The following is a 20,849-nucleotide window of genomic DNA, read 5'->3' as shown; positions in this document are numbered from 1 at the left end:
CAGTCCATGGGGTCGCAAAGAGTCGGACACGACTGAGCAACTGAACTGAACTGAACTGTACATACTAGACACATACATCACAATTTTCTTCTTATGGCTTTAAGTCCCTCTCTCCTACTTCACCAAAAGAGACATGCCCAATAAAGTCAACATAAACAATTCTGTCTGACCACATACACAGAAAGTAACACCAGGACACACTACAAAACAGAAAGAGGTGTCATCTGCTCTGTGTCCAAAGGTTTCTTCTCCCTGTCTTGTGTGAGGTGAGTAACCATCATTGAATATGCTGTGTGCCAAATCCCAACATAAGTCCAACATATGTCAGGTCTCAGGAGAGATGGTGAATGTTTCTTTATCTCTCTTGATCACGGTCCCCCTTTATTGTAAAGATATTTTCGCTCCCATGTCACTGCCACACCTCGCAAAAAGAGTTGTTCATACTCACAAGTTCAGTTTTCTCAACTTGCATTCACCCCTCATCTTACTTAACTGTGGCTTCTGCCCATAGTCCTCTGCAAGGTCATATAAACTACTTGCTGCTGAAGCAGTGAGTCCTCCTCAGGCTTATCTTATGTGAACAGCTTCTGGTACATTCGACCACTTCTCCTTTTAAAAATCTTTTTTGTTACCTCATCTCATGCTTTCTCTCTTATCTCTTGGGTCTCTACTTACTCTCTTTTTCTTCTCAACCCTTAAATGTTGATGTTCCTGGAGATTTCTGTCAAAGGCCTTGTTGTGTCAACTACTTTGGTGACTGCAGTCGCCATCTGTATGTTGGGGCTTCCGTTTCCAGATCTCTTGGCCAGATCTCTCTTCTGAACTCCAGGCCCCTTAGATAGGCTCACTTGGCTGTCCCATACATGTCTCTTTCCAACAGGGAAAAGCCGTGTGCATCGCCATCTGCCAAACCTGCTTCTCCTCTGGTCTGCCCTATTTCTGCGAATGGCATCACTATCCATCCAGCTCCCTGTGCCAAAAACCATTCATCTTCTTCCATCAGAAGTCACTTTTCCTCCTCTCCTTCTCTGTTTACATCCACTTTATCACCAAGTCCTGTAGATTCTGTCTCCTCAGCATCTTCCAAACCCATTCCATTTTCTCCATTTCCACTGCCATCATTAGAATTCCAACCATTAGTGTCCAGCCTGCTTAGGTTGTGACCCAGCTCCCTGATTGGTCTCCACCCGGCTTACCTCTCTCCCTCTCATCTTCTCTTCCTCCAATTTGACTTCACACTGCAGTTGGAGTGATCTTTCTAAAATACAAACTGGTAGCTACCTCCTGCTTGCTTATATTTCCCCTTCCTTCTAGAACAAGGGCAAGCCCTTAGCATGATTTTAAAAGCCCTTAATTATCTGGTCCCTGCTTGCCTCTTTAATTTTATCCCCAGCCTCTCTGAAACACATACACACACACACACACACACACACACACACACATATTCTCTCTGTTTCAGCCAGGAGTCTGAACCACTTCTAGCTCTCAGGGCCATGTTCTGTCTTGCTTCTGGTCTTGACAGGCCACACCTTGGCTAACAGTCGTGATCTATGAGCCCATTTGTTCACAAGGCACTGCTTGCCATGGGTGCTGTTGGTAGATATCTAGGTGATCGCATACCTCTTTGACTAGGCTTAATGTACTAGAAGTTACTTATGATTCTCTCAGTCTTGCTAGGTCTTGCTGTTTGACTCCACTTCTCTAGGAGTCCTGGACAGAGCTGCTGAAAGCCAGATGTAACTGTCCCAGGCCCCATTCAGGCTTCCGAAGTTTTGGAAGTTCTGCTAGATACTCCTCTTATATACTCTCTTGCTGTTGGGTTGCCTCCTTATTTCTTTGTATTCCTGTTGTGAGTCATGAAACAAATCTGCCTTTCACTTAACCAGTGCTTTATTGAGCACCTGCTATATCCTGAGATACCACAGTCAGGGCCATTCTGGTCAGGCCATTCCAGTCATGCTGTTGGTGCCCAGTCAAAGGGATGAGTGAAGGCAGAATGCAACCTGGACTTCCCTTGCCAGGCCTGTGCTCTGACTCAGGGTTCTGTCTCCTGGAGGAAGCCTTTTCTTCACACACAGATGTTGTCCAGTGGCCAAGTCATGTGCCTGCCTGAAATGGGTGCCTTTTAAAAATTCATCAAAGGTGAGGGTAACCCAGGCATCAGAGAACAAGATGCATGAGGTTCTTGCTCTCATAAGTAGGTCTGTCTAGCCTGGCCTATACTTTTGTCTCCAAATACAAACAAAGAAGTACATAAGCACGTAATTTTTAAAAATCTGATAATAAAGAGGCTCTGCCAAGAGTTAAAAAAAGGCATCCAAGAGACAACTTTGGGTTGAATGGTATAGAAGATGTCCCTGAGGAGTCAGAACATCTAAACTGAGATCCAAATAATAATGAAGCCGGCCATGTGAAAATCAGAGGAAAGAGAATGTATAACATCGCTAAGACTGGAACGATCTGGATGGATATTCAAGGATCAAAAGAGAGGCTGAAACAATAAGGTCCTTCTGTATAGTACAGGGAACTGTTTTCAATATCCTATGGTAAACCTTATTGAAAATGAATATTTTTTTAAAAAGTATATATATATATATATATGAAAAGTATACTTTTAAAAAGTGTATATATATATGAAAGCATTAGTCACAACTGTGTCTGACTCTTTGGAACCCTATGAACTGTAGCCCACCAGGTTTCTCTGTCCATGGAATTCTGCAGGCACGAATACTGGAGTGGGTAGCCATTCTCTTCTCCAGGGAGTCTTCTGGTCCCAGAGATCAAGCCTGGGTCTCCTGCATTGCAGGCAGATTCTTTACCATCTGAGGCACCAGGGAAGCCTATGTATAACTAAATCACTTTGCTGTGCAGCAGTAACTAACACAGCACGGTAAATCAACTATACTTTGATAGAAATGAAAAACAAAAGAAAGGCTGGAGTAGTGGGCAAGAGAGGAGACAGATGAGATGACCAGGGCAAGGGCCAGGGTCCAGATCATGCAGAGCATGAAGCCCTACCTGCCTTGTTCACAGAGGCATGCCCAGGGCTTGTCTCACTGTGTATATTCAATAAATACCTGTTGAAAAGGAGCGTCTCCTCCTGCCTCTGCGTACGAAGGGGCCCTGAAGCTCCGTGTGGCCCCGGTGCCCTCTAGTGACCACAAACTCCAGCCCAGGGCCCTCAGTGGATGGCTTCATCATCTTCAGAAAATCTCAGCTTAGCCTTGGCCTTGGGGCCCAGCCTGTGGGCCCATCAATAATTTCCAGGATATATCTTATTAACCATTCTCTGCAAGTAGGGCTGAATCAGTTACAAAAATCCCTGAAACGAGAGGAACACATGCACACCAGGCCCTCATTCCTTACCACAGGCAGCATTTTTCAAAGCAAATACATGCATGTCTGATTTCTCTGGGGAATGCAAGGGGCCTGTGCAGGTGACAAGTGTTAGAACACATTTCTGTATATTCCTCAGCCAGTGTGACAGCAAGGAAGCTCCGTAGCAGCCTTGACATCTCAATGTTTGGTGGCAGTTAGGATGCTCTTCAGGTCATCCCACTGCTCAGCCGTGACACCATTGGCTGGAATGGCTTGACAAGACCATGCAGGCTGCATGCTTTGGCCCTTCACACACTTCCCAAGACCCAAGCTTGGGCACTGTGTATGTCTGTGTGTGAAGGACATGTTGCAGCGTGTGCAGAAATATAGCATACTCCTCGGGCTGTGCTTGTTTGCTTTCATTTGGATCCCAACCCATTCTGGGCCCATTAAACTAATCACCCCACAAATTCTGAACTGTCATCTCAGTGTGTAGCTATCCCATGGCTGATTGAAAAACCTGTTCCCACCCAACTCCCTTGGAAAAAGCCCATGAACTGCAGCCCATTTGCAAATGTGGGCATCCATAAATCAAAAGTGACAGCAGAGACCTGGCTCTTCTGGGCAAGGGGATGGCAGAGGGAGGGAACCAGTTCTTCCACCCTCTACTTCCCAAATGATTCCCCTGATGCAATATAGGCAGCTTTGTCTGACATATTCTGAAGGGTGGGTCATCTCCAACCTCCTTGGTAGATCATTCTTGAAGTCAGTGAACCTTTCACTCCTCTTGTTTTCCAAAGCCCCTGCTTGTGTGTTTCTGAGTCTAGTCATCCTCCACTGAGCCAAGCAAAAGAATCTGGCTCTCCTGGATGTTTACAGGTATTTCCTCTTTAGTTGTCACTTACCCAAGTGTAGCACATGGCATTCTCTAATTTTTCTTCATTAATCAGTCCCCAAATTCCTTTACACTTGCTCTTCAAACCAACGTATTTCTGGAGCTGAAAATGCTTAGAAGAATATAACCTTCCAGCTGCAGTCACCAAAATGTGTGTGTGGTGGGGGGTAGCAAAAACATGGGGGATTAGCGTGTTTTTGTCTTACTCCTCGGCCATATGTTTTCACAGGCTCATTCCCAGGAGCATTCTGTGCAGGTGTTTGCTTCTCTGCAAACACAGTTAATTTCATTTGTATATTTTTCTAATTGAGTCTCTTTTTTTGAGATATATGGATCTCAAAATGAGATATCTCAATATGAGATATATGGATATATGGTTTTTATGTGGATCATATTTGGTCTTTATTGAATTTGTTACACCATTACTTCTGTGTTAGGTTTTGGTTTTTTGGCCTCGACACATATGGGATCTTAGCTCCCCCACCAGGGAGCAAACCGGCACCCCAGTATTGGAAGACGAAGTCTTAACCACTGAACCACCAGGGAAGTCCCCCCAGTTGAGTCTAAAGGCATCAAAAATTAAATTATATATTGATAACACCAGTGTTTGGTGAGGGTGTGGAGCAGTAGGCATTTTGTCACACATGATCGAGAATTCTAATTGACACACCTTTTTGAAAGCCATTTTCACAATATCTTTGAAAATCAAAAATACACCCTCCAGCCAGAAATTCAACTTTCCAGAATCTAAACTATCCCTATAACCTATCATTGTAGCACTGTTTCAAAACATTGAAAATAATTCAAATATCCATCAGTTGGAAATGTTTACAGAAGTGAATTAAATGCATTTTGGTATTCTGGTACACAGATATAGTGGAAGACCAAGCTACAGCTTTTAAAAAGGAAACCACAATCTATATATACTGACATGGAAAAAAAAATGCTTAAGAAAGATCAGTAAATGCAAAAACTGATTGCAGGATACTATATATGATATGCTGCATGCCAGCTGCTTCAGACATGTCCGGCTCTTTGTGACCCTATGGACTGTAGCCCACCGGGCTCCTCTGTCCATGGGATTCCCCAGGCAAGAATACTGGAGTGGGTTGCTCTGCTCTCCTCGAGGAGATCGTCCCAACCCAGGGATCAAACTCGTGTCTCTATGTCTCCTGCATTGCAGGTGGATTCTTTACCCTCTGAGCTACCTGGTAAGCCCATATATGATATGAGACCATTTCTATAAACTCTATTCTAGCCATTTACAGGACAAAATCCGGAAGGATTCACAGAAGTCTATTTATGGTGCTTTTTTTCGGAGGTTAGGAACTTTCTAAAACATTTTTAAAAATTGTTGGAGTTTTTCTGCTTTTCAACATGCTGTGTATTTCAAGAGACATACGAAATTATTTTTTGTCATGCTCTTGATCTAGAAAGATGACTTTTTAATGGCACTCTTTATTGCCCCTGGCATGTGTTGGTTCCAGAATTCCCCATCTTGCCCCACAGTTCACAATGGCAGTTCTGTCTTTTCAGGGTTTAGTTACTTCGGCACATAAGGTTTTCTTAAGACTGTTTCTATTAACCTGTATCTCCAGGCCCTTTAAACCAACTTTTCCTTCCTTTTTGTTTCATATGTTCTAGTCTTTATAGATTATTTCATTTGTGTAGTGGTCTTACCTATTTTTGTAAGGTTTTGATAGTTTTCTAAGCATCTATATCTTTTCTCTCTTTCCCATCCCTCTTTAATGAGCATATTGTCGATTTGCTTAGAATTCCTCATTAACATTTATTTCACAGAATTTTTAAGAGAGCCAAGGGAATGGGGCTTAGCCTTTGAGAAGCCCTGATCTCTTTTCTTTTGTCTTCATCCTTAGCTCCTCCTGGACAAATACTGTTCATGCTGCATGTGTTATTATAGGAATTATTTTTTGTTAGGCCTTTTCACTTGTGCTTAATTTATTTAGAGAGCATGTTCAAAAAGAAAAACCACCTAGCAATTATTTCTCATATGTGTTAATTTTTGTACAAGCAATATGAACATAAAATTAGGAAATACAGGTGGACAAAAGAAGAGAAAATTAGAAATCCCCTGTGTTTGCACTACCAGGTGTAGCAACTGTTAACAGGTTTATAGTCTTATAAATAAAACATTTCTATGTATATAATTGATTTGGCTACCTGATACGAAGAACCAACTCATTGGAAAAGACCCTGATGCTGGGAAAGATTGAAGGTGGGAGGAGAAGGGAACAACAGAAGATGAGATGGTTGGACAGCGTCACCAACGCAATGGACATGAGTTTGAGTAAGCTCCAGGAGTTGGTGACGGACAGGGAAGCCTGGCGTGCTACAGTCCATGGGGTCGCAAAGAGTCGGACATGACTGAGTGACTGAACTGAACTGATGTCTATAATTACTTATATTTTTCTTAAAGTGGGATATTTATTATTCTGTGACCTCATTTGTTTAGTACATAACATAGCATGAATATTTTTCTGTGTCATTAAGGAAGGATAATAATGTGAGCAAAGATGGAGTTTACTCATTCCAGACAAACCATCCTATCTTTACAACATGCTGTATGTTGGATAGTATTATTATTGTCATTCTATAGTCTGAAAAACTAAAGGACAGAGAGATGAGATAACTTGTTTAAGGTCACACAGCTAGTAAGTAACAGAGTTAGGGTTTTGAACCTTGACTAGCTCTAGAGACCATGCTGTGGACCACAGACCTCTGACCAGCACCATCATTTCATCGCTGTGGCATGTGGTAATTTATTTTACCACTCCTTTCTGGGTTATTAGATTCACTGCTGTACCCAGAGCAGCAGGGAACACTTTGTTCATATATTCTTGTTTGTACACATGTTCAGTTTCTACCTTAGGCTAATTCACATGAATAGAATTGCTGAGTACAAAAGGCTATACAGTTTTTAAAGTTGGATACCTATTTGTCAGAGTTTGTAAGCAATTTGTTTTTTAAGCCTCTCTGACCTTTTGAAAAATTTAACTGTCCATCTGGGTTCAATGAGAGTTTTTTTTCTTAGAACAAGGAATATTTTTGGTTCTACTTCCTCCCTTCTGCATTGTATCTATTTCTCTAAAATGTTCAATAAAATGATACCCTTACTCAAAACATGATGGCTTTTGTTTTCAGTACTTCCTGTATCTTGCATCTCCTGGATTTAACTATTAGCTGTGTGCTCAGTTGCTTCAGTGATGTCTGACTCTTTGCAACTCAATGAACTGTAGCCTTCCAGGCTCCTCTGTCCATGGGATTCTCCAGGCAAGAATACTGGAGTGGGTTGCCATCCATTTCCATCTCCAGGGGATCTTCCCAAGCCAGGGATCGAACCTGGGTCTCCAGCATTGCAGGTGGATTTCTTACTGACTGAGCCACAAGGGAAGCCCTATTAGATGGGGTATGTGTATTGATGGAATAATGTCCACAGTTGACTTGATATCAATTTTCTTTTTATTGTTTTTTAGTTTTATTTTATATTGGCATGTAGTTGACTTACAATGTTGTGTTAGTTTCACATGTACAGCAAAGTGATTTAGTTATACAGATACATATATATAAGCTTCACAAGAATTGTAGGATCAAATCTGTAATATAATATACTTATATCCATTCTTTTCCAGGTTCTTTTCCCAATTGGTTACTACAGAGTACTGGGTAGAGTTCTCTGTCCTATACTGTCGGTTCTTGCCAGTTATCTATTTTATGTACAGTAGTATGTATATTAATTCATACTATGTATGTTAATTCCAGTATCCTAAAATTTATCCCTCCTCCCTCACCTTTCCCCTCTGTAACCGTAAGTTTGTTTTCTAAGTAAGTCTGTGAGTCTGTTTCTGTTTTGTAAATAAGTGCATTTGTATCATTTTAATAGATTCCACATGTAAGTGATATCATATGATATTTGTCTTTTTCTGTCTGACTCACATGACTGCTTTTCTTTCTATTTTATTTTTTCTTCCGAGATTCACAAGAATTGCAGGATCAAGCCTGTTATATAATTTTTTTTTCTTGCTGTCAGTTTATGTAAATCAGGGTGGATTTCCTGGCAAGGATGACAATGTGTCAGAGGCTGGAGGGCAGAGCTCCCTGCTCTAATCCCACCTCTTCCTCTGACTTATTTTATGACCTTGAGAAAGCCACTTCATCATTCTCATTTCGTTTTCCTCATTTGCCAAATGAGGAAGGTGAACTCAATGACCTAGAAAACCTATTCCAGTTTTTAAAAAATATATGGTATCAGGCTATTTAAGAATATGGCAGATTTTTAAAAAATACTGTGTGAAATTGGGGCAAATGTGATGTTGGTGGGACAGTGTTGAAGGCAGCTAAAGATTTGTTTCAACAAATTAAAAATATTTTGTGCCTTGTTGCTTGACAAAAACCTCCTAACTGCACTTTAGTGGCTTGTGAAATGAATCTCTAAGACCAAGGTAATTATAGTTGCTCCACTGAAGCATGACAAATGGCCTCTCACTTTGGATTCTTTTATGAGAAAGAAAAACCTTCCATGACAACAGCACTGGAGCTTAATTACAGCCTCCAGATCTGGGGGCAAGAATACAGATACTGACTGTAGCCAAGGGAGAGGAGACATGAGCCTGAGTTTACCTGGGAAGAATCAGGACAGGGTGATGTAACCATAACAACACAACAGCATTAGTGGGGCTTCATGGAGAACTTGCTATTTACCAGGCTCTGTCCCAAGAACTTTATATATATTAAATCATTTAATTGTCACAATAAACACAAGCAATCAGTTTTACGGTAGGTATATTTATTTTTTGGTTTAATAAAGATGAGTATTGGAGGCTCTTTAAAGAAGTTGGCTTAAAACTCAACATTCAGCAAACTAAGATCATGGCATCTGGTCCCATCACTTCATGGAAAGTAGATGGGGAAACAGTAGAAACAGTGACAGACTTTATTGTTTTGGGCTCCAAAATCACTGCAGATGGTGACTGCAGCCATGAAATTAAAAGATGCTTGCTCCTTGGAAGAAAAGTTATGACCAACCTAGATAGCATATTCAAAAGCAGAGACCAACAAAGGCCCATCTAGTCCGAGCTATGATTTTTCCAGTAGTCATGTATGGATGTGAGAGTTGGAGTATAGAGAAAGCTGAGCGCCAAAGAATTGATGCTTTTGAATTGTGGTGTTGGAGAAGACTCTTGAGAGTCACTTGGACTGCAAGGAGATCTAACCAGTCCATCCTAAAGGAAATCAGTCCTGAACATTCATTGGAAGGACTGATGCTGAAACTCAAATACTTTGGCCACCTAATGCAAAGAACTGACTCATTTGAAAAGACCCTGATGCTGGGAAAGATTGAAGGCAGGAGGAGAAGGGGATGACAGAGGATGAGATGGTTGGATGGCATCACTGACTCAATGGACATGAGTTTGAGTAAACTCTGGGAGTTAGTTGTGGACAGGAAGGCCTGGCGTGCTGCAGTCCATGGGGTCACAAAGAGTTGAAAACAACTGAGCGACAGAACTGAACTGAAAAGAAGTCGAGTAACCTGCTTCATGTCATTCAGCCAGTAGTTGTCAGAGGTACAGTCTGAGCCCCGAGAATTCCTTCATTTATTTAGCACATGCTTTTTGAATGTCCATTATATGCCATGCAACCTTCTTAAGGGTCAGTGAGGCCTAAGTGAATGAGGCAAAATTCCTGCTTGTGTAGAGTTTAGCTAATACTGGGATGAGGCCAGTAATAACAAGCCAACAAATCAATAAATAATTTCTGATAGTAATAAGTGCTATGCAGGAGAGTGGGAGGTGGGAGAAGGCTGTTTTATGTAAGACTGGCAAAGATGACCCCTGGGAGGTGAAATTTCAGTTGAACCCCACAAGATAGAGCAAGTCAGCCATGCAAAAGTCTGTTAGAGGAGAATTTTTACTTGGAGGGCCCACAGGAGCAAAGGCCAGGGGCCTTGCCTTGGCTTGGCTTGTTCTGGGAAAAGAGAGAAGACCAGAATGGTTGGATAATACGTGAAAAGCAGGGAAATGCCTGCGGTGGAGTGAAGAGGAGGGCAGGACTGGAGCCCACAGTATAATGTTTGTATGTATATGTTCTCAGTCACTCAGTCATGACAGACTCTTTGAGAGTCTATGGACTGTATAGCATGCCAGGCTCCTTTGTGGAATTCTCCAGGCAAGAATACTGGAGTAGGTTGCCATGCCCTCTTCCAGGGGATTTTCCTGACCCAGGGATCGAACCCACATCTCCTGTATCTCTTGCATTGCATGCGGATTCTCAACAGTTGAGCCATCACGGAAACCCATAATGTTTGTATTTTATTCCAAATGTAGATGAGAGACAATGGAGGATTTTTAAACAAGGCAGCATTATGATATCCAGTCTCTATGGACAGCTTTCTTCACCTTTATGTGACATTGCCAGCAAGGAGCAATCCAAAAGGGAGTAAGTGTTTATGTGTAGGGAAGGCTAAATGCAAGTTCAAAGGATCAGTACAACTCAGTCGTGTCCGACTCTTTGCCACCCCATGAATTGCAGCACACCAGGCCTCCCTGTCCATCCCCAACTCCCGGAGTTCACTCAAACTCATGTCCATCAAGTCAGTGATGCCATCCAGCCATCTCATCCTCTGTCGTCCCCTTTTCCTCCTGCCCCCAATTCCTCCCATAATCAGAGTCTCTTCCAATGAGTCAACTCTTCACTTGAAGTGGCCAAAGTACTGGAGTTTCAGCTTTAGCATCATTCCTTCCAAAGAACACCCAGGACTGATTCTCCTTTAGAATGGTCTGGTTGGATCTCTTTGCAGTAAAAGGGACTCTCAAGAGTCTTCTCCAACGTCACAGTTCAAAAGCATCAATTCTTTGGCACTCAGCTTTCTTCACAGTCCAACTTTCACATCCATACATGACTACTGGAAAAACCATAGCCTTGACTAGACGGACCTTTTTTGGCAAAGTAATGTCTCTGCTTTTGAATATGCTATCTAGGTTGGTCATAACTTTCCTTCCAAGGAGTAAGCATCTTTTAATTTCATGGCTGCAATCACCATCTACAGTGATCTTGGAGCCCAGAAAAATAAAGTCTGACATTGTTTCCGCTGTTTCCCCATCTATTTGCCATGAAGTGATGGGACCAGATGCCATGATCTTCGTTTTCTGAATGTTGAGCTTTAAGCCAACTTTTTCACTCTCCACTTTCACTTTCATCAAGAGGCTTTTGAGTTCCTCTTCACTTACTGTCATAAGGGTGGTGTCATCTGCATATCTGAGGTTATTGATATTTCTCCCGGCAATCTTGATTCCAGCTTGTGCTTCTTCCAGCCCAGCGTTTCTCATGATGTATTCTGCATATAAGTTAAATAAGCAGGGTGACAATATACAGCCTTGACATACTCCTTGTCCTATTTGGAACCAGTCTGTTGTTCTATGTCCAGTTCTAACTGGTGCTTCCTGACCTGCGTATAGGTTTCTCAAGAGGCAGATCAGGTGGTCTGGTCTTCCCATCTCTTGAAGAATTTTCCACAGTTTATTGTGATCCACACAGTCAAAGGCTTTGGCATAGTCAATAAGGCAGAAATAGATGTTTTTCTGGAACTCTCTTGCTTTTTCCATGATCCAGCGGATGTTGGCAATTTAATCTCTGGTTCCTCTGCCTTTTCTAAAACCAGGTTGAACATCTGGAAGTTCACAGTTCATGTATTGCTGAAGCCTGGCTTGGAGAATTTTGAGCATTACTTTACTAGCGTGTGAGATGAGTGCAATTGTGCGGTAGTTTGAGCATTCTTTGGCATTGCCTTTCTTTGGGATTGGAATGAAAACTGACCTTTTCCAGTCCTGTGGCCACTGCTGAGTTTTCCAAATGTGCTGGCATATTGAGTGCAGCATTTTCACAGCATCATCTTTCAGGATTTGAAATAGCTCCACTGGAATTCCATCACCTCCGCTAGCTTTGTTCATAGTGATGCTTTCTAAGGCCCACTTGACTTCACAATCCAGGATGTCTGGCTCTAAGTGAGTGATCACACCATCGTGATTATCTGGGTCATGAAGATCTTTTTTGTAGAGTTCTTCTGTGTTTTCTCGCCACCTCTTCTTAATATCTTCTGCTTCTGTTGGGCCCATACCATTTCTGTCCTTTATCGAGCCCATCTTTGCATGAAATATTCCCTTGGTATCTCTAATTTTCTTGAAGAGATCTCTAGTCTTTCCCATTCTGTTGTTTTCTTCTATTTCTTTGCATTGATCACTGAGGAAGGCTTTCTTATCTCTTTTTGCTATTCTTTGGAACTCTTCATTCAGATGCTGATATCTTTCCTTTTCTCCTTTGCTTTTCACTTCTCTGCTTTTCACAGCTATTGATAAGGCCTCCCCAGACAGCCATTTTGCTTTTTTGCATTTTCCATGGGGGTGGTCTTGATCCCTGTCTCCTGTACAATGTTACGAACCTCCGTCCATAGTTCATCAGGCACTCTATCTATCAGATCTAGTCCCTTAAATCTATTTCTCACTTCCACTGTATAATCATAAGGGATTTGATTTAGGTCATACCTGAATGGTCTACTGGTTTTCCCTACTTTCTTCAATTTAAGTCTGAATTTGGCAATTAAAGGATAGGAGCCGATATTTCAGGTGAAAATTCTAGGTTTTTCACAGAGCAAGACTGAAATGAGCAGTTAGAGGCCATTTAATCCAGATTTCTAACTTCAGATAAGAAGCCCTTTAGGAGATCCAAGTTGAGTTTCTGAAACCTGAATTAAGGAGACTACTTATTTAGAGGAGAACTTCCCTCAGCATGTAGAAAGATACGCTTTTCAGTTCTGAATATTCTTGACCACTTCTTGGTCTGGGAGTTCTACTTAGCTTATAGAGTAAATCTCATCTAAAATAATAAAGACGTCTTTGGGTAGACGACATCTCAGGAATTCCTGCTACTATGCAGTCTGGTGTATGTGTATGTGTGTATTGGCTCTATATCTTTGAAAAAGACTTTTGAAGGTGTCATCAGTGTTTTAACATATAGGACCTGGCTTTTCTGGTGAGGTAGTATTGTATGGATGGTTCTAGAATTTTGTTGTAAACTCAGCAATATGATTTATTTTATTTGAGAGTTCTTTATAAACAAACACCATATTAATCCATTAAGCTTGGTCTGTGTTACATATAGGATGGGCTTCCCAGGTGGCTCAATGGTAAAGAATCCTCCTGCAATACAGAAGACACGGATTCAATCCCTGGGTCTACAAGATTCCCTGGAGAAGAAAATGACAACCCACTCCAATGTTCTTGCCTGAAAAATCCCATGAGCAGAGGAGCCAGGAGGGCTACAGTCCATGGGTCTTGAAAGAGTCAGATACGACTTAGCGACTAAGCAACAACAACATATAGGATGAAATTAATTGCTTGTTTAGGTTAAAAGCTCACTATTACATTGTCCACTTTGACTAAAGTATTAGGAGTTTCACTTTTTTTAGCAAACAAAGTTTGCATAACAACATAAACCATTATTAATACGTTGTTTTGTGTGTGTGTCTATGTGGCTGATTATCCATAGAGAGGTTCCTGACTAGGTAAGCCTAACTATCCAGATGTTTTTGTATGAAACTGTCCTAGGAGGTGTTTAGTTGCCTCTGTGATAGGATGGGCCCCAGAGAGTAAGTAATTGTGAAAGAATTTCATTTAAGCTACACAACTGTGATTGAGTAAGATTTGGGGGAATTTCACCACTCCAGTTTCTTTTTATGTATAGTAAGCATATTGGAGAAGGCAATGGCAACCCATTCCAGTACTCTTGCCCGGAAACTCCCATGGATGGAGGAGCCTGGTAGGCTGCAGTCCATGGGGTTGTTAAGAGTCGGACACGACTGAGCGACTTCACTTTCACTTTTCACTTTCATGCATTGGAGAAGGCAATGGCAACCCACTCCAGTGTTCTTGCCTGGAGAATCCCAGGGACGGGGGAGCCTCGTGGGCTGCCGTCTATGGGGTCGCACAGAATCGCACACAACTGAATCGACTTAGCAGCAGCAGCAGGAGCAGCAAGCATATTTGTTTTTTAGGAGGGGAAAATTTCTCAAACTGTCTTATTGCATGAGATTAGAAAGTTTCTATTCCTTTTCATAAAATTTTAGTATGTGACAGCAACAGAAGGACAAGGGCACATTAGGCTGGGTGAGTGATGCCGTACACGTGCAAGGTGACAAAAACTGTTCCCTCATTGAAAAGTGCTGAACTAAAAGAACTCTTCAAAGTTCCCCAGCTCAATATTCTGTGAGTCGGGGAATGGATTTTTCCCTCTGGCTGTTTAAGCTGGAGTATGTTTTACCAAGACCTTAGCTATGAGCTCAGGAGGACTCTAATAACTCCATCAGAATTATAAAATCAGCTGTCAGCCTTGGGATTGTTGAGCTGACTGAACAAGCAGATTTTCTCCCATTGTCTGCCTTCTAGTTTGATGAATAACAGTGTCGTCCTCTCCATTTTGTTGCAACTCTTTTCCTCTGACACTTCTGATTGCTGAAAGGTTTTCTGGAAATTTCCTAAGTCACACACTGGAGTAAATTCAAGGACATGATGAGATTCCAATTGAATCATCAGTGTCTCTGCTGTCAGACCTAGTGTTTTAGGAGTTCAGTTGGCTGAGTGGTACAACTTCCCAGATTTAATATTACATACTTGCCACTGTGCATCTTGCCCTCAAGTCTAAATAAATGGGCTAAAGGTCTGATTGGAATCTGTGAGATAAACTATATGTTTATTATGCCAAGTTAAGTAAATACTGTTTGAAAGGATTACTGGAGGCTACAATCAAGTTAATTGCTTTAAAAATCTTTTTTGATTTACTGGGCTCTATGAAAATGGTTAAGCAGTTGATTCGGTCATGGTAAGTGACCTGGACAAAGTGGTGTTGGGTCCACAAGGGTCGCCTTTCCCAATTCCTCCCTCTTGCCTGGAACTGTCCCGTAAATGAGCTGAGAGGACCCTTGGGACTGGAAGGCGAGGACTGCTGACAGTATTGTTCCCCCAGAGAAGACACATGTTGGCAGTTTGACATTCAAGCTGACGGATTGATTTCTTTCTTTTTATTCTAGATGCTGAAGAATACCAGCCTCCAATATGGAAATCATACTGTGAGTATCTAAAATGAAAATCTCCTCAGAAGTCTTTAGCAGGCCTGCCTTTTGAACAATTTTTGCTGTTGATTTAGTGCACACACAGACTCCCTCATCACAGCCCTGCAAATCCAAATTTCTTTTTCTACTAAGGAGATATATTGGTCAGAGAAAATAGAAAGAGCCCTCTCCCCTGGAGAGGACCTATGAGAGCCAGCTGCCATGACTCACTTAGGAATGCTTAGGGAAAAAAAAAAAAAAAGATGGCTATTCTGACTCTGACTTTCTTCAGGGCACTCCTTGTCTCCCTTCCTTTCCTCTTTCCTTCCATCCTTCTTTCCTTTCTTCCTTTTTTTCCACAGCTGGTCATCAAGGGTAAGTATGTTGACTTCCATGAATTATGCTCTTGACTGTTTATCCTATATCTTAATATCGTATGACATTTACCACAAAAAATTAACAGATAGGGAAGAATAATGTTTGGTCACTAACGGTGACTCCTTAGAAACAGGGTTCATTATCTGATCATCAGTCATCAATCTGACTCCCCTCATGAAGGCAGGCACTTGTCATCACCTCAAGCTCATTTTCTCTGTCCTTAGTATCACCCGCCTAAGTAATTCTCCAGTGAGAAAGGGGAGGGGTATGGTGTGGGGAGACCCCAGGAGAATAGGCTCTTGTTCAAGCTTTGCTTCTAGACAATAGTGATAAGGAGAATTATTTCTGTCATTATTGGTGTTGCCCTTGTGTCTTCTGTCCGTTGAGACCTGCCGTGTACCAGCTACCATGCTAACTCTGTGCCTGAATTCCCAAATCCCATCTTAGCCCTCAGCAGTGGGTACCATTCTTATCCCCATTTCACACACAAAGGAACCACAGATCAAGGAGGTTCAGTAATTTGGCAAAGGTTTTACAGGAAGCATTACTGGGGCATTCAGAGTGGAACCCAGAAGCAAACCTGACTCACAGCCTGCAAGTTTTCAGGATTTTTTTCTTTCTATTTAAAATTGATACATAAGGACATAAAGTATATACATACACACAGATGCACACAGCGTATACCCGTGTGTGTATGTATCTGTAACAAAAGCAAAACAAAGCTACATAAAAGACAAACATTAGAGAAATACATAAAGCTGAGAGTAAAAATCTCCCATAAACCACATACCATCCCCACCCCATATTCCACTCCTCCCTTCCAATCGCTGACCACTGTCCATTTTGGAAAGCATATCCTTCCAAGTGTTTAAAATACACATGCCTGATATTAAGGCATTTTTGTGGTTGGTCCCTTCTGTGAAAAATGGGTTTATGCTGTACCCGGTGTCCTTCAACTTGCTTGTTTCACTTCACAATTTGATCTTCCCACGTCAGCATATAGAGAGGCTCCTCGTTCTTTATTACAGGAGTCTGTTCTTCCATCTGTGAAATAAAGGGGTTGTGCTGGGTCTCTAAGGGCCCTTCCAATCTAATGTTCTGCATTCTCATCTTCTATTTTAAAAGGCAGTGCTAATGACTAAGTAATTGGATGTTTTTGTTTGTTTGTTTCCTAATGGAGTGTGAAGTGCTCTGACAGTAAATCAACCAAATATCTGTAGTGAGAGGCATTGGGAGGGTCGCATGACTTACTGTTCCTTGCTCACCTTCTTGCACACAGCCTTGCATACGTTAACTACCCAATAAATATTTGTTGAGTGAATGCCACCACAGAGAGCTTTACTGAAGCGAGAAGATAGCACTGGCTCAGAGTCATTTCGCTTTTCCAAGAGACCTTGGGACACCCAGTGCACCTCTTAAAAGCACTTTTATGTTTTAAGGAAGCCCAGAAAAGGTGCTATTTATTACGTGTTCATACTATTAAATTTACCAGAGTGTATTGGTTTTGATTTTTTGGATCTAACCAAGTTGTGTGTGTGTGTGTGTGTGTATACTTTGCACTAGAATCATAAAAATTTAGATACACAGAAGGGACAGTTGAGGCCATTTAATACAAACCTAATGACATATATGAATTTCCTCTTTATTATACTCAGCTAATAGTCATCCAGGCTCTATTTGAGAGTCTCCAGTGATTCAGAGGAGAAGGCAATGGCAACCCACTCCAGTACTCTTGCCTGGAAAATCCCATGGACGGAGGAGCCTGGTAGGCTGCAGTCCATGGTGTCACTAGGAGTCAGACACGACTGAGCAACTTCACTTTCACTTTTCACTTTCATGCATTGGAGAAGGAAATGGCAACCCACTCCAGTGTTCTTACCTGGAGAATCCCAGGGACGGGGGAGCCTGGTGGGCTGCCATCTATGGGGTCGCACAGAGTCGGACATGACTGAAGTGACTTAGCAGCAGCAGCAGCAGCAGCAGCAGCAGCAGTGATTCAGAACTGCACCCTGCAATTCTGAGGGGAGGATGCCATCAGCAGGGCCATCCACAACATCAAAAACACAGGTACTACTGAGAATTCTCTTTGGTTGTCCTGAATCCACTAATTCTTTGAGTTTCGATGTTGGACTACTTATAAGCTCATCTAATACTCATTGCCAACTCATGCTACTCCTTCTTATTGTCAAGTTTATCATCTACTCATTTGGTCTTTTAGCAAACGTACATTATAAGCATTAGGAGAAGCACTAGGAATCAACAGTAGCTAAAAATGTGGTCCATGCTTTCCTCAAATTTACAGCCTAGAAAGAAAGACAGATGTAAACCAATTAATATGCAAATGGACTGAAGCAACAATATACTACTCCTCTCCCTCCTGGGATTACAGAAGACTTTCTAGAAGAGGATAAATCTGCATGTAAGGTCTTAAAAGATAAATAAGAAGAAATTGAGGGCCTTCAAAACTTCATGAGGTCCATGTTAATATACAAATATGCTAAAACAATAGCATTTTCCATATCTGAAAATCCAATTAACCTATCAGAATATGAAATTTGTTTGGTTTTAAATAACTTATTGGTAAACACCAAGTGTTTCTCTTTGGAATACTCACAAACCATCCTTTGAGAGATTAATTTTAGGTGTTGATTCAAACTCATTAACGTATCATTTATGGAGTCTATAATTTTCCATCACACAATTAATTTTTCAACTCCAGCGATTATTTGGTACTTTGAAATTTCTCATACATTTGCTGGATGCTGTTCATTTTTGCCTCATTATAGGACTTGATTTAAAAATTGGTTGTTTACAGTGATTATAGAAGTATATAGGTGTGTCTTTTCTTTCATTCATCACCTATTGTTGGTTTTAATATTGACTTATTTGATACTAGATTCTTATTATGAAGCTTTTGTCCCAATTATAACATTATTCCTAAAAGAAAATGAATCTACTTCATAATGATCCACATTAAGAAGCTGTTTTTAAGTTTTAATGCTAATTGCAATGCTCTTTCATACAAATAACAGAATATTCCACTTAAACACATTGATTGACATAAGCAAAAAGTTGAGAGGCACTGGCTTTAGGCGCGACTTGCTCCAGCAACTCAAAGACATTATTGGAGCCCAGTGCATATATCTTCCTTTCTTGGTTCTGCTTTCCTAGGTTTAGCTCCACGCTTTGTAGGCTTTTCTCTTTTAACCCCCAGAGAGCTACCACATTCTCATCCAAAAGCAACTAGCAAAGAGATAGTCTACTTCAAACAAAAGTATTAGAATTTGTTTCAGTCTGAGTCCCTTTGCTTTCCGCCTGAAACTATCACAACATTGTTAATCATCTGTAATCCAATACAAAATTCAGTTTTTTAAAAAAGAGAGACTATTGACACCCAAATTCAGCTTTGGTGTTAGAGGCAATTAAATTTTGTTTGGTAATTGCTTTCCTGGGTATTTGGGGCTTCCCTGGTGGCTCAGAGGGTAAAGCATCTGCCTGCAATGCAGGAAACCCAGGTTCGATTCCTGGGTTGGGAAGATCCCCTGGAGAAGGAAATAGCAACCCACTCCAGTATTCTTGCCTGGAAAATCCCATGGATGGAGAAGCCTGGTAGGCTACAGTCCATGGGGTCACAAAGAGTCGGACACAACTGAGCGACTTCACTCATTGACTCACTCACCATTGTCAATGTGCCCAGGAGAGCAGTGCTTTCTATAAATCATAAAGTAACAAATATTACAAAAAAAATTGTGCCTCAGCCCTATTTGATGTGAGTCCCCAACCCTGGCTACATGACTATGGTCAGAGAGTTGGGGTACACTAACTGCCCTAAACCAATCAGGGCACATGGCTGGAACTCAAGAGGGTTCACTCCTATGTAATCTCCATGACTGGAAACTTTGGAATATGGTTGGAGTGGGAAAGATGGAAATGGATGCCTAGAAGGCAACCAATGCATGTCTGATTTAAAATCAGCTCTCTCGATATTTTATATAAAGTAGATTGTTCATTCGTTCAACAAATGCATATTAAGTCTTTGCCTTAGACAAGACTGTGTGCTTTGATCTATGGGGCCACAAGGATGAAAACTCCATCTTGACTCAAAGAACAATGATGCTACATGCTTAAGTTCTTGCCTTTTCTGCTCCCCCATTTTTCTTAGAAGCTAATGCTCTTACTTCCATAAGAATAATCTTGCCTCAAAGTATCGTCTATCTACATGTAGTCCTTCATACTCAATACCATACCCCAAAACATTGGCGAAGTTACTGAGAAATATTTGGTTTCAATTAAAAAAAAAAAAAAGACTATTTTCAAGTTTAATTTAAAAATAAAATAAAGCCACATTCTAAATTTTCAGCCAGAACTGTATGAAGTGCATGCCCTAAGCAGACGAGTTTAAAAGCCCACCACCATGGGTATATTCTGAAAGATTTTATTGTTTAAGAGGCCAAGTGCCAATTAGGCAGCAGATGCCATGGCCAGCAGCTCTCCCCAGAGACTCCCCTGGGCAGCAAGTAAGGCAGTCACAGCTTGTGCCTGTTTTTCTAAAGAGAAGTGTAGAACCTCCAAATTCTGGTCCACAGACCCCCTGCATGAGAATTACCTGAGGAAAGTAGTTATAATAACTATTCCTCAGCCTGACCCCAGATTTCTGAATCAGAAGAGTGGAGAATCTGCAATTTATCACACTCCACAGGTGCTTCTCATGCACTTAGGCCTGAGACCCCCTGATTCAAGTCTCCACAGCTTCATCCTCAGATTTTTCAATGTGCCATGGACAAGAGGAGAAAACTTCATCCCAAGCAAGACTGGACATTCGTTAGCAAGACAAAGCCTGCACACAGCAGTCTGGAGGTGGGGTTGAACCAAGAGGCCATCGAAGCCCCCACCATTGGTTACTCATATCCATGAGTTCTTTCCTACGAATACTGGGAAGTCATCGGCGAACAGGGTGGCACTGGCTCAGTGTCACAGCCAAGTGTCCAGGTTTGGCTCCTGGGTCCACATGCCTTCTTAAGGGACTTGAGGCTGTTAGAGGACATTGCTGCAGGGTCTGTTAAGAGCTGATGGGTCTGGACTGGGCTTCACATCACCCAGGCCATGGTTTTCACTTGGCATCCATGGGAAGATTGTGTTACC

General features: G+C 41.6%; 1 protein-coding gene across 1 annotated transcript in view; it reads left to right on the top strand.

The window, feature by feature from the left end:
* The window catches only part of CHN2 (chimerin 2), a 341,634-nt gene that overhangs the window by 150,673 nt on the left and 170,112 nt on the right, over positions 1 to 20,849 (top strand). Inside the window, exon 2 of the mRNA XM_061414246.1 lies at positions 15,309 to 15,347. Within this exon, the coding sequence (XP_061270230.1) occupies positions 15,309 to 15,347 (39 nt within the window). The remainder of the gene's footprint in view (positions 1 to 15,308; positions 15,348 to 20,849) is intronic.

This window comes from Bos javanicus, chromosome 4 (assembly GCF_032452875.1).
Source record: "Bos javanicus breed banteng chromosome 4, ARS-OSU_banteng_1.0, whole genome shotgun sequence".
In the NCBI taxonomy this organism is placed as follows: domain Eukaryota; kingdom Metazoa; phylum Chordata; class Mammalia; order Artiodactyla; family Bovidae; genus Bos; species Bos javanicus.
Note: the sequence above shows the minus strand (reverse complement) of the source record. Positions and strands in the feature narration are given on the sequence as shown.